At 40.6% G+C, this 26,313-nt stretch overlaps 1 protein-coding gene across 2 annotated transcripts in view; it reads left to right on the forward strand.

Annotated features, from left to right (window-relative positions):
- The first annotated feature begins 2,440 nt into the window (after positions 1-2,440).
- EPS15 (epidermal growth factor receptor pathway substrate 15) overlaps positions 2,441-26,313 on the forward strand; it is a 166,255-nt gene continuing 142,382 nt past the window's right edge. For both annotated transcript variants that reach the window (XM_033226407.1, XM_033226410.1), the window contains exon 1: positions 2,441-2,949. In XM_033226407.1, the coding sequence (XP_033082298.1) occupies positions 2,917-2,949 (33 nt within the window). In that variant the 5' untranslated portion in view covers positions 2,441-2,916. The remainder of the gene's footprint in view (positions 2,950-26,313) is intronic.

Raw genomic sequence — 26,313 nt, forward strand, 5'->3', positions numbered from 1 at the left:
CTAGAGTCTATAAATAAAAACATCTGGCCGGGTGCGGTGACTCCCGCCTGTAATCCCAGCGCTTTGGGAAGCCGAGGCAGGCAGATCACTTGAGGTCAGGAGTTTGAGACCAGCCTGGCTAACATGGTGAAACCCCCATCTCTACTAGAAAAAAAAAAAAAAAAAAAAATATATATATATATATAAATAAATTAGCTGATATAGTGGCGGGTGCCTGTAATCCCAGCTACTCAGGAGGCTGAGGTACAAGAATCGCTTGAACCCAGGAGGCGGAGGTTGCAGTGAGCCGAGATTGTGCTGTTGCATTCCAGCCTGGGTGACAGAGTGAGACCTTTTCTCAAAAAAATAGAAATAAAAATAAAACATTTATAAACTGTGAAAAGCAATACTGTATACACACAAGGTATTATTTATTTGAGATGGGGTCTCTCTATGTTGCCCAGGCTGAATTTGTGCTCTGTGCAACTGCCTCAGTCTCCTGTATAGCTGGGACTATAGGCATGTGCCACCATGCCTGGATAAGGTGTGACTTTTGACTTAATATAAATCATATAAGAGTTATAACAGTAATAATTCCTTACATTTCCTATATGAGAAACTGAAGCTCATATATGAGAAATTGAAGCTCAGAGAGGTTAAATGGTTTGCCTGAGGTCACACTCTAAGTGATTCTTAATATTCTCTTTGCTACTCCCACTGCCTTTCCAGGAAATTATACAGCAGGGATTCCACCTTATTTATCTGAGAGGAATATTTTACATCTCATATGGTTTGGAGGAGTCTCCTTGAATAGCAAGTGAAATTATACTCCCCAAAGCAATTTGCTCCATGATTTTCGGATTTCATAATTTGTGTAGCTACAAGTTTAGGCACTTTCATATATGTTATTTCATTCATCCTCACAACAACCCTAAGGGTATACAACTAGTGAATGCGAGAGCCAGGACTGGAATCTGGATATTCCTAATGTCCAAGCCCTATTTATTTCACTATACTATGCGTCTTTGGCTATTAGTTGTATAACCTTGGGCAAATCACTTAGCCTCTGTGACCCTGCATGACCTCATTTGTAAAGTGAGTAACAGGATTATTTCCTCTTAGAGTTGTGAAGCTCAAATGTGCTAATATAAAGTAGAAAAAACCAGTAGAAAGATCGGTTGTGGTTATGGCTGATAAATGTACCAAAGTGAAGTAATGTAAAACAGTATCTCTTATTCTCTCTTCAGTTAAAGACATTAACAGCAAAAAAGAAGCCAAGGAAGATGCTCTTGAATAAGTGGTTACTCACCAGACCTATATGGCTTGCTTTTGTTAGCTGGCCTTTGCCAGAAGGGGTCTGAGTATAATTAGGAGTTCCTGGGGAAATTCCTGGAATGGTTTGCTTGTGGCACCAATAGTCTAAAAACTTAGGTGGGGCTAACTCCATCCTGGGTCTTGTTCGGTTGTCCCTCCTACCACGGGGACTGCTGTGATAATGGTAATGGGTGTAGGCCTGATAAGAGTTGTGGTTTGTTGTCATGGGAAGCCAACGTGACTAAGAAATTAAGACCAGTTCGGGCAAACACATTTATTGAAGTCTCTGTGGTAGGCTCAACTATGAGGGAGATATAGTAGTGAGTCAGCCCCTTGTTCTCAAGGATTTTACAGTGCAGTGAGGTGGAGACAAGCCCTCAACTAACGCTTACAAATAAGGCAGAGTATAAAAAAGGTCACATCAGAACAACTTAGAGGTGGGGTGTGGAGTTCCTAGAAGGCTTCTTGAAGTAGGTGGTATATACTCTGAGCCTTTGAAGATGAATTTTTCAAGTAACTGGGTAATCCAACTGAAGACTGGCAGCATCAGAAGGTGTAGGATGTGTTATGTTTAATATAGACAGGAACGAAGGCCTTTACTGAGCACGTACTGTAATGCTAGGGTCTGACGATATAGAAATATATTGAAAACAGTTCTTGACATTGAGGAGCTCTTAATCTAGAGGGATAGATAGGTGTAAACTGTCATTAGGGTGATGACTTCACAAGGTAGAGAAGAAAGGTTATAAAGGAGAGTAACTTTGACATGAGGAGGAGAAAAAGATACTTTGCAAAGGAGGTAATACTTGAATTATGCCCTGAGAAAGAAGGAGTTTGCCAAGTGGACAATGAGAGAAGCTAGGAGTGCTACAGGCACCAGCGTTCCCTTGTTAAACAATCTAAATGTGACAGGCACCGGGCAAATACATTTTTGCTTCCCCTTTCCAAATGGATTTTGGCTGTGGGAGGGAATAACTTAACGTCTTTTTCAATATACTAGCAGATGGTTAAATAAAGGTTTTACAGTCAGATTTGGATTCTAATTCAGCTATATAATTAGCTATATGACCTTAGTAAGACACTTGTGTTTCAGTTCCTTCATTCATACAATTCAAAAAATAAGAGTCTAGTACAGAGCCTGGCATATACAAAGTGCCATTATTATTTTCTATCATTATCTCATTTAGTCCTTGTAAGCAACTTGGCCTCTGGTTATAATTTCCCCCATTTTTCAGAAGCAGGAGCTCAGCGTAGGTAGGTGGCCTGTCTGAGGTTCACAGGCCAATCTGGAGTCGCCTCTGCAGCCCGTCCGCTTTAATTTTACGTCCGCGCCGGGTTTTCCCAGGCGACCCCAGGGGCAGGCTCTGGTCCGTCGGCTGAAACTCCGGTGCCAGGGTTTGGGCGGCGCCGCGGCCTGCTCCGGCGGGCGGGAGGGCGGGCAGGCGGGGCCAGGCGGGGCCAGGCGAGGCGGGGCGGGGCGGGGCGGGCGTGAGGAGGGAAGTTGTGGAAGTTAGGGGAGACGCCCGCCCCGGCCTCGCCTACGGCCGCTCCCTCCGCCTTCTCTCCGCCCCGAGCCCCAGTCAGCCAGTCCTTCCTTCCCTTCCCTTGCATGATGGAAACACCATGGCTGCGGCGGCCCAGCTTTCTCTGACACAGGTAACGCCACACGCCCGTCCGCTGGGCTCGGCCGGCCGGTGCCCCCTCCCCCACCGCCCTCAGCTTCGTCGACCCGGGCAGCTTCTCGGCTTGTGGGCCGGGCGGCCAGTGTGTGTGAGGGAAAGCGGGTGCGACTGCGGGAGGCGCCCTCCGGAGCCGGAGCCCCGGTGCGGCCGCCGCGACCTCGCCCAGGGTCGTCGGGCGCCCCCTGCCCCGCCCCGCGCGGCCCCCGCCACCCTCTGCGCCGCCGCCCTCCGCGCGGCAGCCGAGTGGACTATGACCCGGCCGCGCTCTGCCGGTGCCGGGCTGGTTCGCGGGGGGCAGCTTTCACCCACCCAGGAAGTTTCCTCCCACCGGGCCGCACGCACCGCAGGTGAGCTCCTGTTGAGCTCGCGCGGGCCGGCCGCACCCCCGGGGCGCACGAGGCTTGCTCGCTGGGCGGGCTGCGCGCCGCCCCCGTTAGAGTTGCCTTCGAGAGCCGGACGCCCGGGCCCCCCAAGCCAGTCTTTCCTCTCCAGACCTGCCTTTCCCCCAGAGTCCGACGGAAACCCTCCCTTCCTAGCAATTTAATGTAGTTAGCTTCGCCTCCAAAGAAGTCTCATCCTACTCAGCTACCTACTCTGCCAGCCCCTTCCTCCGTTCAGCCTCTCCCCCTCCTCATCAGGTTTCCTTCTGGGTCAGACCCCCGATGCAGCCTTTCCTACCCACGTCTGCTTCCACTTCCACTTCCCCTCGGGGGGCTCCCGCCTGATGGCTGTCCCAGTGGATCCCTTTAACGGGTGTGGTGGCTCCGCCAGTCTTGGTGCCAGGAACGGCCGCCCGGGGAGCACTTCTGGGGGAATCCTCAGCAAAACCAGTTCTCGAGCTTCCCTCTTGCCTCGTTGCTTCCTGTCAAAGTCCAGTCCTTGTGCTTCTCAGAAAACCTCTAAACATCACTCACGCTGGGAACCTGGTCCCTCCCTCTCTGTAAAGAAGCCAATTACAATGTAAACATGGTGTCCGGGATGATAAAGTGACAGACACCTGACAGCCCTTTCCTGCTGCTCTGACCCAAACTCGCCCCCACGTCTCCTTCTCAGAAGGTTCTTTCCAGGGCTGGTGGCGCGTGCTTCCCGATTGGGGCCCACCCGGTCTTCCTTGTCTGCATTGTGGTATCTCCCTGCCATCTTGTACTCTCCTTGGCCTAGATTCGTCGGTGCTTCTAAGGCTTTAGCGCTGGGATGGGGCAAACATTTCGGCGGTGGAGTTTTCTGTGTTTAAAATCAAGAGGCTTTACCTAACACTAGGATAGAGAGAAAAAAATGTTTTCTCAGAAACCGGGAGTCATGTACATGGTTCATGTAAAATAACTAACTCGTGTTTGCAGAATTCTAAGTGTCATAAGGGAAGTCTGTTTCCCAGTTTATTTGGTGGTGGTGGTGTTTGTCCTGTTCTGACAAGCAGATAACAGGGGGGAAGAACCCTTTAACATGGAATGTGGTGGTTTAATCTTGGTTATGTATGTTTGGAAGGGTCCTCCCAAAACTCCAATTTGAACAGCGACAGCACTGACTTTTAGGTATTCACTTTCTGAGAGTGTAGTTAGTGACTTGCATTAAACAAGATCCCTGTTGGCAGGCTGTTGTTTTCTGGCTCTGTTGGCCAATTCTGGCAGGAGTTTTCCCTTCTTGAAGGTTTTGTGCTCTTGAAGACTTCCGTAAAATTGCATCTCAGTTGTGTACATACTTTATTCTCTCCCTGGGTAATACCATGTTTTTAGCTTCTATTTACTATCATTCATCTCTGGAGAATTGCTTCAGGCTCTGTCAGTTTTATAGCCATTTAAAAAATTTACATATGTTCTTGGGTTATATATTTAGGTATTAATGTGTACACAGTAAGAACGGAGTCAGTAGTAGCTATTATCCTTCAGTGCCTCACACATGAGAGAATATACATTGGTGGTTAATTTTTATTGATAATTCAAGTAAGTAAATTCAGAATATTCTGATTTTAAAACATGAAGAGGCAATAAGAGGAATTACGAAGGCACGGGAAAAAAATAACATTTCCAGTCGCTAGTATACCCTAGTGTGCCTCCTTATTATTTCAAAACTTTGCAGATTTGTGGTTTTTACATTTAATTTTAATTTTTTGTAACTGCCTGAGCCCAATACACTAAGTAACAATGCAGCCTGGTTTCACATTCATTATTGACCCGTTTGTCATCCGCTGTTCTCCCCACCCCGCCCACCCTCCCAGCACACACATTTAGACATAGGTATACTCAAGTGAGAGATCATTCAGGGCAGGGACATCTTTTAATCCATCTTCTCCCATAGTACCTAGCTGGAAGAAAGTAATTAATAACTGTTGTAGGAATGACTGAAAGCTCTAAAGGGTTCTGTAACAGTTATGGAGATTAAACATGCTCAAGTTAGTTTCTGCTTCTGTTCATATGATGATGATTTTCATACAGCAAATATTTTTAAAGTACCTATTATGTACTAGATACTATACTGGGATTATCTTGTTTATAATTTCTTGCCTTTACCAATTAAGCAAAACTGAGTTTGGGGAAAAAATGTGAAAAATGTTTTAGCTTATGCCTTCCTTCCTTTTTCCAAGCTTGCCAACCAACCCTTCAACTCCCCAGCCACCAGAATAAATTACCTAAATTATTATATTCTAGCTTCTAGAGATGATAGAATACTAGAGTACCAAAATGGTAGTTCCAGTTCTGCTTTGGCAACAGCTAACTGTATGGGTTTGGGTTAAATATCCAGGCCTCAGTTTTCTTAACTTTAAAATAGACTCAACAAATATTTGCTGAGCATTTACTATGTGCTAGGAATTACTCTAGGTACTGAGGATATGTATACTCATGAACAAAAGTAGTTAACAATTCTTTGACCTCGGAGACAAAACCTGGAACTTATTTCTACTAGAGGAGTTTGAATTAGTTGATCTAAGGACCTTTCCAACTCTTAAGATCCCGTTTTATAGACAGTGTTCTATGATTTATAGACCTAGTGGACTTTCTCTGGGTTCTTCAGTGCTTTACAGCCTTAATGTTTTCTAATTCAGTTGTCTTTTCTAGTTGTTCTGTTTACTTCTTGTCAGTGAGAAGTAAAACCTGAAGAAGGATGATCTTGATTTTTGCTTCTGTTGTTAGATTAGAAAAAAAAGCATGTAATACTTTTAGAAAACGTTTCCAGTAATCAATTGTACTCCCTAATGCCCGTATCCCTAATAATAATAATACTGTTAACTTCCCTTTGGGTATTACTATATGCCAGGAATTTTACTACACTTAGAATCTAACAATATGTTTTACAAATTAGAGGAGCTAGTAAGTAAGCTAGTAAGTGGTGGATCTAAGATTTGAACCAAGGTCTGTAGGACTTCAAAAGCTGTCTATTTCACTGTACTTCTCTATGTACTATATGCTTGGCATATCCAACGCTCCCTAGTATTTTTTATTCTTTTTTGTCAGCACATGCCATTGTCTTAAGTAGTAAGTCTCTTGAGGATATAAGCCATGGTTTTTGCCCCTGAATCTCTAGTGCCTTTAATAGTATCTTGATGATACAATTGTGTGTTCAAAGTTAGTGCTATTGATGATAAAGGTTTTATTTTACTGAGATAGGATTTGAATATTTAAAATAGTCTTTTAGCAATTCAGCTTTATACTGGTTTTCTTGCTTTAGCAAGGTTTTTTTTTTTTTTTTTTTTTTGAGACAGGATCACACTTTGTCACCCAGGCTGGAGTACAGTGGCACAATCTGGCTCACTGCATCCTGCAAACTGTGTTGAGGATGCAGAGTGAGGCTCAAGGGATCCTCCCATTTCAGCCTCCTGAGTAGCTGGGACTACAAGCATGCATCGCCATGCCCAGCTAATTTTTAAATTTTTTTGTAGAGACCGGGACTCCCTATGTGGTCAGATTCTTTTTTTTTTTTTTTTAAAGTAATAAAAAAGCCCTTAAGTAGGGACTTAATTTTAAAAATCCTGATATATAAATTGTATAAAAACAATTTTAATGCTTTTTTTTAAATTATAAGAGTGTTATAACTGTTACAGAAAACTTGGAAATTAAAGGAAAACATCTCCCATAATTTCACAGTTTGTAGTGTTTATTTTCAGTTTCATTTTTTAAACAAGTATACAGTGTGTGCTAATAAACATATCATCTTAGTAGTCTGATTTAACAATTATGACAGTAAATACAGGTTAGTTTGAAAATTACAACATGTTCTCAGAAGCAGAAAAGTGATATTGTTCTCAACATGACAGATATGTGAGTTCCTACAATGGGAAAGGCACATTAATGATGTTTTTCTTTTTTGCCTATAATTATGGTTCCATATACTCAGGAAATCTGTTCTTCCTTGGGAGAGATATCTAACCCTTCTCAAGGATGGCTTGAAATGTTCAGCACTTGGGAGGGGTTGTCATAGTTAAAATTAATTAGGAACGGTGAGGTTTATCCAATAGTGAGTCTCTCAGGAATAATCTAATAATCTTTGTTTTCACTCTATTTGCAGAAAGAATTCTAGTAACAGACTAAGGTGTGGTAGAAAAAGATTGAGTATCATTAGCAATGAATTGTAGTTCAGAATCTCTGCACTCTGTAATAGTGTGATTTTAAAGGCCCAATCTAAGGTATTTTACTTGTTCTTCAGGGAATTACAAAAAGCACTTTATACACTTGTTTGTGAGTTTGGGGCCTAATAAAATTGGGAGCAGAAAATATAACTGTTGGGTACCGGGCTTAATACCTGTGACACAAGTCCACTGATGTAACAAACCCTCACATGTACCCTTGAACCTAAAACGAAAGTTAAAAAAAAAAAAATCAGAACTCTGGAAACCAAAACCAAGTAAATGGCCTGAGAGAGGTCTGGTTAGTTGGAGAATTGATAGAAATAATAAATGAAAAGTTAATCCAGGCAGAGTTCATTAGGCAAACTCACATGCTGAAGTTTCATTTTTAAAGCAGTTGAATCAACAAGGTATGCCTTCATTAACAATTATATTTATTAGGCGTTTTTAATAATCTGAGGAATCTTGTAAATTGAATGCTTTATTACAGTAAAGTGAACATTTTCTTATTTCAACAAATGATCTAACCCAGTTAAGCATGCGTAGAAAAAAGACTGGAAGAAATAAAAAACCGTTTTATAGTAGCATGGTTGTAGTTTTTATCTACTTTGTTTTCAACAGTGAGAATGTATTCCTTCTGTAATCAGCTGATTTAGCATTTCTCTGTGTCATTTTAAAAAATTTATTCATTTAAATTGAATACACAATAACTATGTGTAAAGTAAAGCTTTGTGTTCTAAGATTACATCTACACTTAGTTTTCATCCTAAACAGTCTCATCTTTGGATTTAGAGAAATTGGTCAGAGGAATGATACTAATTAATGGATTTGGACAATTCAGTTAGAGGACTAATTTATAATTTTGTGTGCTGCTTTATAATTTACAAAGCATAACCTATGAACTAAGCTATTATTATCATTTCAGATTGGAGGATACTGAGGCTCAGAATTTGGGACTTAGGTTTTATAGTTAGTAAATTAAAAAGCCAACATAAATTCTTGTTTGAAAAAATTCATACAGTGCTAGTGAAGTCTCCCTTACTACTTTAGGCCCTCATTTGCTTTCTCAGAGGCAGCCATTCTTGCCAGTTTCTTGTGTGAATTTCCAGTAATAGTCTGTGTATATGCGAATAAATATATATAATATATGCACTGTGTATGTATATTCTTTTGTGTAAGCTGTTTATTGTTTCACAGTTTGTTGTTGTTATATTATTTTTAACTTAACTGATTTAGGAGATTGCTCTATATCATCACATGTAGGTCTCCCTTATTATTTTCAAAACCTCAGGGTATTTCTATATGTGAACTTACTGTTATTTATTTTACTAGCCACCTAATACTGGACATTTATTTTGTTTTCAATCTTTTGTTACAACTATGCTGCAGTGGATACTCTTCTACATGTTTTTGTGCACATGTGTGAGCATGTGGATTAATTTCTAGTAGGTGTAATTGTTGGGCCAAAGGATACTTTTAATCTGCATATATACTGCTAATTTGGGGTAGGCATCGTGGCTCAGGCCTATAGTTCCAGTGCTTTGGAAGGCTGAGGTGGAAGGATTGATTGACGTCAAGAGTTCAGGGCCCGGGTAACATAGTGAGAGCCATCTGGGACAAAAAAAATTTTTTTTTAATTAGCTGGGCATGGTGGTGTGCAGCTGTAGTCCTAATAGTCATTCGAGGTTACATTGAGCTATGATTGCACCACTGCACTCCAGCCTAGGTGACAGAGCTAAGACCCTGTCTCCAAAAAAAAAAAAAAAAAAAGATATTGCTCATTTGCATTCAGAAACACTGCTGTAGCAGCACATATGTTTGAGAGTGTCATTTCCTCCACAGCTTGCTCAACATGTATATTATTGTCAGTCCAGTGATCAGAAAGATTTCAAACAATTTCATTGTTTTAGTTTGTTATTTATTTTATGGGTAAGGTTGAACTTATTTTTTTTTTTTTTCTTTGAAACCATTTGTATTTCTTTTTTTGTAAAATGCTTTAGTTTTTTACTTGTTCTCTTGATGGGCTGTTTGTCTTCTTTCTCACTGATTTGTAAGAACTCTTATATTTAGGAAATTTGCCCTTCTTTGCAAAATTCTTTGCCAAATTTTTTTTCTCTGAAATTTTTTTGTTTTTGGCATTCTTTGATTATGTAGAAATATTTGTTTTATATGTTTAATTTGTCAGTCTTTTCTCTTAGAGCTTCTGCAAAATCTAGATTTTTAAATTTCAGGAGCAGAGGCAGAATAATGTAACTGCAAGAGCACACCTGTTCTGCCCCTGAGTAGTTTTGTGATCTTGGGCAAATTACTTAACCTCTTAAGTGTACTCATTTGCATATTAGAAATAAACTACTGAGACCTCTTGGGTATTATTGAGACCTCTTAAGCATGTTGTGATTACAAAATGAACTGGTGACTTATTTTCTTTAGCCACTCCTATGGTTTTCCCAATTTGTTAAAAGCTAACCTTGTACCCTGCCTCATATACTGTGCTTTCCTATCACGTAAATGTGAACTTTTGAATATTTTGTGCAGAAGTAAGATAGAAGTGAGGTAGAAGAAACTCACTTTTGTGATATAAATAATGCTTTCAAATGAATCAGAGGTGCAGTTGAAAAATAAAGGTTGGGCTCTTTGTAAAACTTGTTTTTTATGTGGTAAAAATAGACAAAGAAAAGTAAAGTAAGCCTCACTTCCTCCCCCCTTTAAACTGGGGGTTATGATAATGGGAATGTAATAGTACTAGGAGTTTTTCATCTGAAATAATCAAACTGCTTATTCCTTACTAAATCTGCAATAAGAATACAAATTTGACCAAGAATGCTAGGATAAGAACATATTTTTTGGAGGAAGACATTTATATTTACAGTACTTTATAGTTTTTTAGATCATGGTTTCTCAGCCTTGGCACTTTGAGATTTTGGGCTGGAGAATTTCTTGTTGTAGGAGGCTGTTCTGTGCATTGTAGGGTGTTTTGCAGCATCCTTATCTATTCACCTTCACCAGTTGCAATAATCAGAAATATCTCCAGATATTGACAAATATTTCCTAGAGGATTAAGTTGCCTCTAGTTGAGAATCACTGGCTTATTTATTTATTTTTATTTTAAAGTTTTAGTACTTTCGCGAGAGAGTTTTGCTCTGTCGTCCGAGCTGGAGAACCGTGGTGCGATCTTGGCTCACTGCAACCTCCACCCCTGGGTTCAAGCAATTCTTGTGCCTCAGCTTCCTGAGTAGCTGGGATTACAGGCGTGCATCACCAAGCCTGGCTAAATTTTTTTGTATTTTTAGTACAGATGGATTTCACCAGGTTTGCCAGGCTGGTCTCCATCTCCTGACCGCAAGTGATCCTCTTGCCTTGGCCTCCCAAAGTGTTGGGATTACAGGTGTGAGCCACTGCGCCTGGCCAAATCACTGGTTTAGATATTTACTTATTTATTTATTATTATTTTTTGAGGTGGACTTCTGGCTCTGTTGTTCAGGCTGGAGTGCAGTGGCACGATCTTGGCTCACTGTTACCCCTGCCTCCTGAGTTCAAATGATTCTCCTGCCTCAGCCTCCCAAGTACCTGGGATTATAGGCGCCTGCCGCCACACCTGGCTAATTTTTGTATTTTTAGTAGAGACGGGGTTTCATCATGTTGGCCAGGCTGGTCTCGAACTCCTGACCTCAGGTGATCCACCCTCCTCGGCGTCCCAAATTGCTTGGGATTACAGACGTGAGCCATCGTGCTCAGCCTAGCTATATACTTTTTGTGGTCCATCAGGACATACAAGATATACTTTCTAGGGGTGAGGACAGGGGAAAGAGTTTATCTTCATATTTTTATTCTTAAGCCTGCCATGAGCCATGATTGACTCCTTGTGCATAAATATTGAGCTTAAAAAACTTAAATGAGAAAGTACCCTGAAATTGTGAACTTAATTTTATGTGTGATTTCTCTCCCTTCTTCAGTGTGATCTCCTCCCTCCACCGGCTCCACTGTAGTTTGGAAACTTAGTGTGGTCTCATATTTTTTTTAGTTGTGGAACAGTTCTGTCTAGTGGGCTAAGTATCAGTACAGAGATCCTGGAAGGAAAACATTCTCATACCACTGTTGAGAAGGAAGAGGACTGATGCTTCTAGAACGCCTAATAAATAAAATGTTTTTAGATGATCTACATACATTGTTTCACTTAATCTTCATAGCCTTTCTACAAATAGGCATTAATCTTTTGTATTACTTGCTCATGGTTGTATTTTAAGTGGGAGAGTTGAGATTTGAACCCAGGCACATCTGTTCTCCAAGACATTTGCTATGCTGCTTCCTATAGTCATTGATGGTATTTCAGTCAAATTTTGGGATGAAAATGAACATTCATGGGATCTTATATTCCTCTATTGTTATGTAAAAGAAATTATTCAGTGATACGTGTATGTGTGTGTGTGTATTGGGGGGGAGGTCAATAGTGGGATAATAACAGTAATACTTACTGAGCACACTTACGTGTCATGTGCTGCTTTCAATAATCTTTACAACCTGGTGAACCTTTCAGTATTCTTTGCAACTTGGTAATCCTTATAGCCCTGTTTTACAAAAACAAAACAAAACAAAAAACTGGGACACAGAGGTGAAGTAATTTGTTCAAGGTCAAACTGCCGCTAAGTGGTAGAGCCAGAATTGTAACCCAGTAGTCTAAACAACTCAGATATTAATTGAATGAGTCTGCATTTTTAAGGGCAAAATGGCTCTGACAGAGCTGACTAATTGTGGTACCATTCCTTGGTTATAGCTGAACGTATGTTCTAGGCTACTACATCTTCCTATGTGAAAATCTACTTATCATTGCATACACCACATCTCTAGAAAGTGATTGTTGCACACAGTTATAGTGGAGAGTTTTTGTAGACATAGTAGAAGGTAGTTTTTCGTTTTGCCACCTCCAGATTTATTGCTCATGAAAATCTAAGCTTGTCCAGGTTAGTGTACATCATACCAGTATTTACTTTTAAGCTAATATTCTCTCAGACACAATTATTTGGACTTAGAGTTTCTACAGTATTGTATTACTGAAGATAAAATGTGTCAGAGACTCCCTAAAAAACAAACTGTTTTATTCAGTAAAACCTGGAACCATTAGCTGTAATGATTTCTGATCCTCAGATGAACGTTTTTGAGAACTAGCATAAAATAATGACAGAGATCTTGGGCTCTGAAGTCAGAATGTCTTAGGTCAGTTGATAGATTTTAGTTATATGAACTGTTAATTTTTATGAAATGTTGCACTTAATTAGGATTTTGATGGATCGTTTATACTAAGGATTATTGATAACTTCATTCCATCTTTTTTTGTTCTGTAAGTACAACATAGATATAGCATTATACATATATTAAAATATGAAATTATATGCATTAAAGGTGCTTCCAGTATTGATGATTGATCCTCTGTTTCAGAAAACGTTTACCAGATGCCTCCTGTGTGTCACTACTCTAGTAAGCCTTGGACATACAGAATAAGACCATGACATTTGCTCTGAAGATAGCTTTTAGGTTTTTAGGAAGATAAACACTGACTTTCTTGTGTGACAAGTACTGTGATAAAGGATGATAGAAGTAAGGCAAGCAGGTACCATGGGAGAATCCTGTGATTATGATGAAACTTTTGGTGGTAATGTAGTTTTTAATTACTTAATGGTTTTATAGGATCCAGGGTTGTTACTGTAGAGGATAAACTGTACTTGAAAGGATAACATAAATCTCTAGGAACATTTGATTCAAGTTAAATTGTATTTTGGTACATAGGGTCCATATTGTGGGATATAACATCCATTTTCTTATGAAATTCCTTGTTTTATCTTTTCTTTGTAATAAAGGAAGAATTTTTAATTTTGACCATAGGGCATAGGAAGGGGACTCAAGAATAGACTTCAAAAGATCTGTGATCTACTCCAAAACAGTAGGTAAAATATTTTGTATATGTATTTTAACAGAGTATCAAGATTCTCATCCCAGGGACACTGAGAGAAGTTTTACATAGTGGGAAGAACACTGGATATAGTACAAGACAAACCTGGATTGAATTGTAGCTCTGCCATTTGTGATATCTCTGAGTGATCATGGCAAATTACTTGAACTTTTATTTGCTTATGTATGATGCATACACATTGTTGAGATATAGGAGACATTTGGTAAACAGAATTGCTTGTATTATTATTAATACTTAACCTGCAGAATTTATGTATTTGTTTAAATGTTTCTCCCCTTCCCCTTCCTTCCGTCCTTCCGTCCGTCCTTCCGGCCTTCCTTCCTTCCTTCCTTCCATCCATCCATCCTTGGCAGAGTCTTGCTCTGTCACCAGACTGGAGTGCAGTGGTAGGATCTCAGCTCACTGCAGCCTCCACCTCTTGGGTTCAAGCGATTCTCCTGCCTCAGCCTCCCGAGTAGCTGGGACTACAGGTGCGCGCCACCATGCCCAGCCAATTTTTGTATTTTTAGTAGAGACGGGTTTTGTATTTTTAGTAGAGAGGGGTTTCACCATGTTGGCCAGGATGGTCTTGATCTTCTGACCTCGTGATCTGCCTGCCTTGGCCTCCCAAAGTGCTGGAATTACAGGCGTGAGCCACCACGTCGGGCCTAAATGTTTTTTCATTTCCAGTATTCTTCACTCACTAAAGAAAACTTGGAACATACATGTCAAAAAATAGCTAGAAGATAGATCACCATCCACACCATTCTTTAAATTTTAGTCTTTTACATTTTTTCTTTTTGTTTTCAAAATGTCATTATTATCGCTTTCATAAACACACATATATGTAAATATATATGTATGTAACAATTTTTATTCTGTTCTCTTTTTTTTTTCCTGAGATGGAGTCTAGTCACCTAGACTGGAGTACAGTAACGTGATCTCGGCTCACTGCAACCTCCATCTCGTGGGTTCAAGCAGTTCTCCTGCCTCAGTATCCCAAGTAGCTGGAATTACAGGCGCGTGCCACCATAGCTGTCCAATTTTTGTATTTTTAGTGGAGATGGGGTTTCACCATGTTGGCCAGGCTAGTCTTGAACTCCTGACCTCGTGATCTACCCACCTTAGCCTCCCAAAGTGTTGGGATTACAGGTATGAGCCACTGCGCCTGGCCTCTTCTGTTTTCTTTAAGTGTTTTCGTATGTGGTCTTCATAAGCATCATTTTAATGTCTTTGGAGCATATTAATTGTGTGCTTTATAGTTTAAGCCCTAATGTGTACAGACATTGTACGTATGTCCACTATAATTAATGCTGTTGCAGATAACCTTTGCTCTATCATTTGATAAATTTTTTTCTGTAGAGTTATATGTGGTACTTACATTATTGAATTATTTTTCTGTGTATACGTTTGAGTTTTGAAATCAAACGAGTGAATTTTTAGTTTATATTTTAAGATCTTGAATGGTAAAGCAGACAGCAGCAAGGGTTAACTCAAGCAATAATCTGAAAAATGCTATTCTGAAGGGATTAAACTAAGCATATTTAATTTGGTTGCAAGGGCTATTTATAGTTTGTCAGAGTTCACTTAGCATGGGAAGCTGGCATTAAAAGTTGTGAGCTTGAAGAAGATTGAAATATTTCAGTTTGTATACACAGTTTTCACCCTTCTCTGCAGTCTGTATTGCTTTCATTCTTAGTTTGTTCTCTACATTCTGTTCTGTTTTTTGTTTTTTTTTTTTTTTCTGGCACACTTTTATGCAGGGCCTTTTAAGATCCAGGGGGTGGATTCTGGACCATCTGGCACTTCAGAATAGCTCAAAAACTTCACTTGCTTGAAATGTCCTGGTTTGTGTCTCTGCTTGGCACGTTTTCTGCTTTATACCCTCAGGGCTTTTTTTTTTTTTTTTTTTGAGACGGAGTCTCCCTCCCTCGCCCAGGCTGGAGTGCAGTGAGTGGTGCAGTCTTGGCTCACTGCAAGCTCCGCCTCCCGGGTTCACGCCATTCTCTTGCCTCAGCCTCCTGAGTAAGCTGGGACTACAGGCGCCCGCCACCATGCCCGGCTACTTTTTTTGTATTTTTAGTAGAGACGGGGTTTCACCGTGTTAGCCAGGATGGTCTCGATCTCCTGACCTCGTGATCCGCCTGCCTCGGCCTCCCGAAGTGCTGGGATTACAGGCTTGAGCCACCGCACTTGGCCAACCTCAGAGCTTTTTATGACTAATTTCTTCCTTAGGACAGGAATTTTAAGAGTACCAGTGTTCATAAATTAAAGTGGACAAGACTCACTTCACTATAAAATTAGCCAAAAAAAAACCCTCATAAACTTTGCAATCTGTTTTTAAATGTATAATTGACATGAACACTTATATCTGTTTGATAAATATTTAAAATATTCAAAAATGAAATATTTTTTAGGTGCTGCTTATAGTTTTTCTTTGATTATGAGGCTAGGTAGAGAGGAAAATGTAATTCTGCACATTGTAAATTTACTGAGTTGATTTCTAGTCCTAGCTTTAAAATACTTCATATGTCCAAATTAATAATAACTCAAAAAGATACACCTGCATTTAAAAATATTAGCCATCTACCAATTCCAAAAAGCTGTGGAGGTACTTAATGTATAAAATATTTAAATATTTTTGACTGGGCATGGTGGTTCACGCCTGTAATCCCAGCACTTTGGGAGGCCGAGGTGGGAGAATCACCTGAGGCCAGGAGTTCAAGACCAGCCTGGCCAACGTGGCAAAACTCTGCCTCTGCTAAAAATACAAAAATTAGCCAGATATGGTGGCAGGCATCTGTAATTCTAGCTACTTGGGAGGCCAAGGCAGGAGACTCACTTGAACCTGGGAGGCAGAGGTTGTGGTGAGCCGAGATTGCGCCATTGTACTCCAGCCTGGGAGATAGAGCGAGACACCATCTCAAAACAAACAAACAAGCAAACAAATAAATAAATTGTAGTGAGCCGAGATTGCGCCATTGCACTCCAGCCTGGGTGACAGAGTGAGACTCCATCTCAAAATAAATAAATAAATAAATAAAAATAAAATAAAATATTTAAACATTGTTTACTTTTATTAAGAGACTTTTTAGCTCTCTGCTCCATTGTTCTTTTCTAAAATTTTTATTTTTTAAACAGTTTAATTGAAATGTAATTCACATACCATACAACTTACCCTATAAAGTGTACAATTCAGTGGTTTTTAGTCTCTTCATAGATTTGTACAAATATCAATTTTAGAACAATTTTATCACTTCAGAAAGAAACTTGCGCCCCTCAGCTATCACCCTCCCGTATTGCATGCTTCCCCCGGCCTAAGCAACTATTCATCTACTTTCTGTCTCTATAGAGTTTCTTATTCTGGACTTTGTATGAATGGAATAATATAATACATATACTCTTATGACTGCCTTCTATCACTTTTTGTGGTTTATCTATGTTGGAGCAAGTATCAGTAATTCGTTCCTTTTTTTGGTTGAAAAATATTCCATTGTATGGTTATACCACATTTTGTTTATTCATTTGTTCATTGATGAATATTTGGGTTGTTTCCACCTTTTGGCTGTTATGAATAATGCTGTTATAAGTGTTCATATACAAGGTTTTGTGTACATATATGTTTTCACTTCTCCTGGGCACGTATCTGGTCATATGGAAATTCTGTGTTTAATCATTTGAAGAACTGCTGATTTTTTTTTTTTTTTTTTTTTTTTTGAGACACAGTCTCACTCTGTCACCCAGGCTGGAGTGCAGTGGCGCAAACTCGGCTCACTGCAACCTCCGCCTCCTGGATTAAGCGATTCTCCTGCCTCACTCTCCTGAGTAGCTGGGACTACAGGTATGTACCACCACACCCGGCTAATTTTTGTATTTTTAGTAGAGACGGGGTTTCACTATGTTGTCCAGGCTGGTCTCAAACTCTTGGCCTCAAGTGATCCACCCGCTTCGGCCTCCCAAAGCACTGGGATTACAGGTGTGAGCTGCCACGCTCAGCTGCTGACTGTTTTAGAGCACCTCTACCATTTATATTTGTACCAGCAGTGTGCAGGGATGAGGATTTCTCCACATCCTCTCCAGTAATTGACATTAGCTGACTTTTTGATTTTGGCCTACTTTTTTTAGTATCTCATTGTGTTTTTGATTTTCACTTCTCTGATGATTAATGATGTCAAGTATCTTTTTATGTGCTTATTAGCCATTTGTATATCTTCTTTAGAGAAATGTCTATTTATATTCTTTGCCCATTTTAAATAAAATTGAGTTGTCTTTTTATTGAGTTGTTAGAATTCTTTATGTATTCTAGATAGAAGTCTTTATTAGATACATGGTTTGCATATATTTTCTCCCATTCCATGGATTATTTTCTTTTTTTTTTTGAGACGGAGTCTCGCTCTGTCGCCCAGGCTGGAGTGCAGTGGCTCTATCTCGGCTCACTGCAAGCTCCGCCTTCCCGGGTTCACGCCATTCTCCTGCCTCAGCCTCCCGAGTAGCTGGGACCACAGGCGCCCGCCACCTCGCCCGGCTAGTTTTTTTTTTTTTGTATTTTCTAGTAGAGACGGGGTTTCACCGTGTTAGCCAGGATGGTCTCGATCTCCTGACCTTGTGATCCGCCCGTCTCGGCCTCCCAAAGTGCTGGGATTACAGGCTTGAGCCACCGCGCCCGGCTGAAGTTTTTAATTTAATTTTAATTTATTTTGTTTTCAGACAGGGTCTTGCTCTGTTGCCCAGGCTGGAGTGCAGTGGTATGATCACAGCTCATTGCAACCTTGACCTCCAGGGCTCAAGTGATCCTCCCACCTCAGCCTCCCCAGTAGCTGGGACTACAAGTGCACGCCACCTTGCCTAGCTAATTGTTTTTATATTTTTTGTAGAGATGGGGTTTCACCTTATTGCCCAGGCTGGTCTTGAACTCCTGGGCAACATGCTCTCTTTGGCCTCCCAAAGTGCTGGGATTGCAGGCTAACATAAACCACCTTGCCTGGCCTGAAGTTTGTAATTTTGATAAGGTCTAATTTATATATATTTTTATTTTGTTTCTTGTGCTTTTGGTGACATAGCCGAGTCTTTTGGCAAATCTAAAGTCATGAAGATGTATCTGTTTTCTTTTAAGAGTTTTATAGTTTTAGCTGTTATATCTAGGTCCTTGATCTATTTCAAGTTAATTTTTATATATGGTGTGAGGTAAAGGTCCAACTTCATATTTTCACTAGTGGATATCTTTTGCTTGTGACATGATATTCCAGCACCAATTGTTGAAAAGACTATTCTTTCCACATTGAATGATCTTGGCACTCTTGTCAATAATCAGTTTACCATAGATGTATGACTTAATTCTGACTTAATTCTGTTCCATTGATCTCTATGTCCTGTGCAGTACAACACTGTCTTTTTTTTTTTTTTTTTTTTGAGATGGAGTCTCGGTCTGTCGCCCAGGCTGGAGTGCTGTGGCCGGATCTCAGCTCACTGCAAGCTCCGCCTCCCGGGTTCACGCCATTCTCCTGCCTCAGCCTCCCGAGTAGCTGGGACTACAGGCGCCCACCACCTCGCCCGGCTAATTTTTTTGTATTTTTTAGTAGAGACGGGGTTTCATCATGTTAGCCAGGATGGTCTTGGATCTCCTGACCTCGTGATCCGCCCGTCTCGGCCTCCCAAAGTGCTGGGATTACAGGCTTGAGCCACCGCGCCCGGCCAACACTGTCTTGAGTATTGTTGTTTTGTAATACGTTTTGAAATTGGGATGTGTTAGTCCTCTAACTTTGCTTTTTTATTTTTTTTTTGTTGTTGAGACAGAATTTCACTTCTGTTGCCCAGGCTGGAGTGCCGTGGTGCGAACTCGGCTCATTACAACCTCTACTGGGTTCAAGTGATTCTCCTACCTCAGCCTCCTGAGTAGCTGAGATTACAGGCGTGTGCCACCACGCCCGGTTAATTTTTGTATTTTTTTTTTTTTTTTTTGAGACGGAGTCTCACTCTGTCGCCCAGGCTGGAGTGCAGTGGCCGGATCTCAGCTCACTGCAAGCTCCGCCTCCCGGGTTCACGTCATTCTCCTGCCTCAGCCTCCCTAGTAGCTGGGACTACAGGCGCCTGCCACCTTGCCCGGCTAGTTTTTTTGTATTTTTTAGTAGAGACGGGGTTTCACCATGTTAGCCAGGATGGTCTCGATCTCCTGACCTCGTGATCCACCCGTCTCGGCCTCCCAAAGTACTGGGATTACAGGCTTGAGCCACCGTGCCCGGCCAATTTTTGTATTTTTAATAGAGATGGGGTTTCACCACGTTGGCTAGGCTGGTCTCGAACTCCCAACCTTAGGTAATCCACCCACCTCAGCCTCCCAAAGTGTTGGGATTACAGGTGTGAGCCACCACGCCCAGCCTACTTTACTTTTTTCTTTCAAGATTGTTTCGGCTATTCCAGATTCTTTGCAATTCTATCTGAATTTTAGAATTAGCTTGCCAGTTTCTGCAAAACAGTCAGTTGTAATTCTCATATAAATTGCATTGAATCTATAGATTAGTTTGGGGAATATTACCTTAACAAGGTCTTCTGATCTGTGAACGTGGGATGTTTTTCCATTGTATTTATAACTTTAATTTTGTTCAGTGTCTTATAGTTCTTAGAGTATAATAAGTCTTGTAGTTTTGTTAAAGTTAAATAAGTTGATAATAAAACCATTTGATGCTATTGTGAATGGAATTGATTTCTTACTTTCTTTCTTTTTTTTTTTTTTGAGACAAAGTCTCACTCTGTTGCCTAGGCTGGAGTTCAGTGGTGCGATCTTGGCTCACTGCAACCTCCACCTCCCAGATTCAAGAGATTCTGCTGCTTCAGCCTCCCGAGTAGTTGGAATTACAGGCAAGCCCCCACCAAGCCCAGCTAATTTTTGTATTTTTTTAGTAGGGATGGGGTTTCACCGTGTTGGCCAGGATGCTCTCAAACTGCTGACCTCAGGCGATCCACCCAACTCGGCCTCCCAAAGTGCTGTGATTACAGGCATGAGCCACTGTGCCCGGCCTGGAATTGATTTCTTAATTTCATTTACAGATTGTTTGTTGGAAATGTATAAAAACAAATTTTTTTTATATTGATCTTGTGTCCTGTAACCATCTGAACATATCTATTACCTTTAGTAGTTTTTAGTGGATTCCTTAGGATTTTCTATATATAAGTTCATATCGTCCACAAATACAGATTTACTTCCTCCCCCAATCTAGATGCTGTTTATTCTTATTCTTGTCTGATTTCCCTGGCTAGAACCTCCAGTTTAATATTGATCAGAAGTGGCAAGAGTGGACATCCTTTTCTTGTACCTGAAGCATACGTATGTATAATCAGTACCTCAAAAGTGCCTAGTTCAGCCATGAAATAAAACTTAGTGTTATTTGAAAGGGTTTTTTTTTTAAGTATTTATTTATTTTTATTTGCCACTATACTAATGAGGAAGAAGGGGTTTCTAAATTTTGTTATTTGTTTATATATTTGTTTCAGACAAGATCTCTGTTGCTCAGGCTGGAGTGCAGTGGTGCGATGGTGGCTTACTGCAGCCTTGACGTCCTGGGCTGAAGTAATTCTGCCTCAGCCCCCCAATTAACTGGGGCAACAGGCATGCACCACCACATCTGGCTAATTTGTTTGCTTTTTGTGAAGATGAAGTCTCACTATATTGCCCAGGGTGGTCGCAAAATCCTAAGGTGCAAGTGATTCTCACATCCTTCACCTCTCAAAGTGCTGGGAGTACAGGCATGAGCCACCTCAGTTGGCCAGGGGGTTTTTTTAAATTCACATTTTAATTTTGTTGCTTCAGAGGGGTTCTTGAGGTTGGTCCTTATACTATCAGCACCTGAAAGCTTGTTTGAAATGTAAATTATTAGACTCTACCCTGCAACTCTGAAAAGAACCAGGGGCTGGGAAGTTCACTTAGCCTTTTGCATGGTAAATGTAGTTTGTCTTAATAATGTGGCAGGTTGCAACTGCTCTCGCCTGTAATCCCAGCACTTTGGGAGGCCAAGGAGGATGGATTACCTGAGGTCAGGAATTTGAGAGCAGCCTGGCTAACGAGGCGAAACCCCATCTCTACTCAAAATACAAAAATTAGCTGGGCATGGTGATGGACGCCCATAATCCCAGCTACTCATGAGGCTGAGGCAGGGGAATCGCTTGAACCCGGGAGGCGAGGTTGCAGTGAGCTTAGGTCGCACCACTGCACTCCAGCCTAGGCGACAGAAGAAGACTCTTCTCAAAAAAACCACAAAAAAACCCCCAAAAAACTAATAATACTACTAATGAGTAACACATACACGGTTTTTGTTTTTTTGTTTGTTTGTTTGTTTTTTTGCAGAGTTGGAGTTTCGCTCTTGTTGTCCAGGCTGGAATGCAATGGTGTGATCTCAGCTCCCGCAGCCTCCACCTCCCTGGTTCAAGCAATTCTCCTGCCTCATCCTCCTGGGTAGCTGGAATTACAGGGGCCTGCCACCATGCCTGGCTAATTTTTTGTATTTTTAGTGGAGATGGAGTTTCGCCATGTTGGCCAGGCTGGTCTCCAACTCTTGACCAGGTGATCTGCCTGCCTCTGGCTCTCCAAGTGCTGAGATTACAGCTGTGAACCACCACACCCAGCCAATACGGGGCTTTACATTTATGGAAGGTGTAATTTTCACAAAGACTATTTATAGTACTTTTTTCTTTCTTTTGTGGTTTTTGATATGTGAGGAAACAACCCAGAGAGATTGTCAATTTTCTTTATTATTTTTTTTGAGATGGAGTTTCACTCTTGTTGCCCAGGCTGGAGTGCAGTGGTTCGATCTTAGCTCACTGCAACCTCTGCCTCCCGGGTTCAAGCGATTCTCCTCCCTCAGCCTCCCGAGTAGCTGGGATTACAGGTGCGTGCCACCATGCCCAGCTAATATTTGTGTTTTTAGTAGAGATGGAGTTTCACCGTGTTGGTCAGGCTGGTTCTGAAACTCCTGACCTTGTGATCCTCCCACCTCGGCCTCCCAAAGTGCTGGGATTACAAGTGTGAGCCACTGCACCCGACCTAAAGATTTTCTTTTAAAAATTAGCTGGGTGTGATGGTGAGCACCTTTAGTTGCAGCTACTTGGGAGGCTGAGGCAGGAGGATTGCTTGAGCTTGGGAGGTCGAGGCTGCCGTGAGCTGTGTTTATGCCACTGCTCTCTAGAGTTGGGTGACAGGGCAAGACCCTTTCTCAAAAAACAAACAAAAACCACAATGAAATACCGCTTCATACTCATTAGGATGGCTATCAACAAAAAACCAGTAACTAGCAAATATTGATGAAGACGTGGAGAAATGTACTGCTGATGAGATTGTAAAATAGTGCAGCCACTGTGGAAAACAAGTATGGCAGTTCCTCAAAATATTAAACATAGAATTACTGTATAATCACCATATAATCTAGCAATTTCATGTCTGAGTATATATCCAAAAGAATTGAAAGCAGTGACTTGAACACATTTGTATACCAGTGTTTATAACAGCATTATCCACAGTGGCCAAAAGGTGGAAATAACCCAAGTATCCATTGACAGATGAATGGGTAAACAAAATATGGTATCACATGCAACGGAATATTTTTGACTGTTAAGAAGGGATGAAATTCTGATATATGCTACAACAAGGAAAAAATCTTAAAGACATTATGCTAAATGAAATAAGCCAAATGCAGAAAGACAAATATTGCATGATTGCATGTATATGTGGTACCTAGAATAGTCAATTTCGTAGAGACAGAAAGTAGTATAATTGGTATCGAGGGGTTGAAGGGGAGTTAAGTGTTTAACATGTACAGATTTCCAGTTTGGGATGATGAAAAAGTTGTGGAAATGGATAGTGGAAATAGTTGCACAACAATGTGAATGTACTTAGTGCCACTGAATTGTGTACTTAAAAATGTACAATTTTATGTACATGTGTGTATTTTACTATAATAAAAAAGTAGAAAAAAATGAGAAAAGGATTTGAATAGAGATTTCTCTGAAGAAGATATGCAAATTGCCAGTAAGCTCACGAGAAAATTTTCAGCATCATTAGTCATTAGGGAAATGCAAATTATAGTCACAATGAGAAGCCATTTCATACCCATTAGGGTGGCTTTTATCAAAGAAAAAGAAGGAATTTGGAGATACTGGAACCCTTGTGCATGGCTGGTGGGAATGTAAAATGAGCTGATGGAAAACAGCATGGCAGTTCCTGAAAAAAATTCAAAATAAATGGTTCAGCAATTCCACTCCCAGCTGTCTACTCAGAAGAATTGAAAACAAGGATCCAAACACATACTTGTACAGTAATGTTTATAGCAGCATTATTCACAATAATTAAAAGGTAGAAATAACCCAAGTGTCCATCAAGAGCTGAATTTTTTTTTTTTTTTTTTTTTTTTGAGACGGAGTCTCGCTCAGTCACCCAGGCTGGAGTGCAGTGGCGCAATCTCGGCTCACTGCAAGCTCTGCCTCCCGGGTTCACACCATTCTCCTGCCTCAGCCTCCCAAGTAGCTGGGACTACAGGCACCCGCTGCCACGCCTAGCTAATTTTTTGCATTTTTAGTAGAGACGGGGTTTCACTGTGTTAGCCAGGATGGCCTCAATGTCGTGACCTCGTGATCCACCCGCCTTGGCCTCCCAAAGTGCTGGGATTACAGGCGTGAGCCACCGTGCCCGGCCAAGAGCTGAATTTAAAAAAAAATGTGCATGCATAAAAGAAAAGGATTGATATTATGATACATGCTACAACATGAAGAAATCTTGAAGACTTGAAATGAAATAAGTCAAACACAAAGGGACAAATATTATTTTCTTTTTATATGTGTCTTAGTCTGTTTTAGCTGCTATAACAAAATACCAAAAACTGGGCAATTTATAAAGAACAGAAATTTATTTCTTCCAGTTCTGGAGGCCAGGAAGTCTAGGATCAAGGTGCTAGCAGATTCAGTGTCTGATGTGGACTGCTTTCTCCTTCCAAGATGATGCTTACTGCATCCTCATATGGTAGAAGGGTGAAAAAGGGATGAATGCTGTGTCCTCACATGGCAGAAGAGAAGGAAGGGCAAAAAAGGGCAAGTGCTGTGAGGACTCTTTGATAAGTACCTAAATTGCATTGCCCTTATGACTTTATCACCCCTTAATGGCCCCACCTCTTAATACTATTGCATTGGAGATTAGGTTTCAACATGAATTTTTGGGGGACACAAACATTCAAACCGTAGCAATAAGGCATTCCAAACAGGCAAATTCATAAAGACAGAAGTAGAAATGTGTTTACCAGGTGATTGGGGGAGAGAGGAATGAGGAGCTTTTGTATAATTAGTACAAAGATGAAAAAAATCTGGAAATAAATACAGATGCTTCTCAACTTACCATAGGGTTGCATCTTGATAAACCCATAGTAGGTGGAAAATATCATATGTCAGAAATGCATTCAACATGCCTAACTTTCCAAACATCATAGCTTAGTCTAGCCTACCCTAAACGTGCTTAGAACACTTAAATTAGCCTATAATTGGGCAAAATCATCTAACACAAAGCCTGTTTTATAATAAAATTTTAAACATCTCATGTAATTTATTGAATACTGTACTGAAAGTGAAAAACAATGGTTGTATGGGTACTTGAAGTATGGTTTCTACTGAATGCTTATTGCTTTTGTACTGTCATAAAGTTAAAAAATCATTAAGTTGAACCATTGTAAATTGGGGACCAACTGGTGATGGTTACACAACATTGATACTACTGAGCACCCTACCTAAGATCATATCATCAATGAAAATTTATGAACCATTTGAAATATATGGGTATGTGGGTGTTTCTTTAGGTCTCTTTGTTCCATTGTATCTTTTATGAGTTGGATAAGTGAATTTATCAATGGTCAGGCAGAATATTTTGAGGATAAAAGCATAAAATCCAAATATAGACAAGTGACATTGTTATCTTATTGACTAGTTGGAAAAGGGATTTAAGGTTTTTTTCCTAATTGTAAATCTGTATGTCATTATTTGAATATCACCTTTATACTTCACAATACACACTAATTTTTTTTTTTTTTTTTGAGACATGGTCTCGTTCTGTCACCAGGGTGGAGTACAGTGGCACGATCTCGGCTCACTGCAAGCTCCACCTCCTGCGTTCAGGCGTTTCTCCTGTCTCAGCCTCCCAAGTAGCTAGGACTATAGGCGCGCACCACCATGCCCAGCTAATTTTTGTGTTTTTAGTAGAGACGGTGTTTCACCATGTTGGCCAGGATGGTCTCCATCTCTTGACCTCGTGATCCGCCCGCCTTGACCTTCCAAAGTGCTGGAATTACAGGCGTGAGCCACGGTGCCTCACACTAAAATTTTAAGTGGCTGATTTAAGTGATATTTTTCGCTGCTGCCAGAGGACCATTGCAAAGATACGTGTGATTTAATGAATATTTATATGTCATGATACTTCTAAGATGTATGAATTGGGTGTGGGCCTATTCAAGCTGCCTTGCTTGACTGATTAATGAGTGCTTCTCACCCTTCGTTGTATGCTCGTAAATGAAATGTGCATCATATTCACCATATCCATATATCATTTCGAGGGCATTAGGTCATATTCAGCTTTTTCTTTGCGTTTGGTATGATTAACTTTTTTGTGACTTCGGACAAGTTATCTTTTTCCTTGTAAGTTTATCTCATCTGAAAAAGGGATTTCCCCCTCAATTTTAATATGACCCTGTTTTATTTTTCTGCCTCTTAAAATGGATGACAATGACAAAAGAAATTTGCTAGCTGACTGGTTAGAGGAGTTAGTTGTGAAGGCAGTCATCATTGCTCTGCATGTATGTACTTGGTAGTACATA

The sequence above is a fragment of the Trachypithecus francoisi genome, unplaced genomic scaffold (genome assembly GCF_009764315.1).
Source record: "Trachypithecus francoisi isolate TF-2019V2 unplaced genomic scaffold, Tfra_2.0 Lachesis_group12, whole genome shotgun sequence".
Lineage (NCBI taxonomy): Eukaryota > Metazoa > Chordata > Mammalia > Primates > Cercopithecidae > Trachypithecus > Trachypithecus francoisi.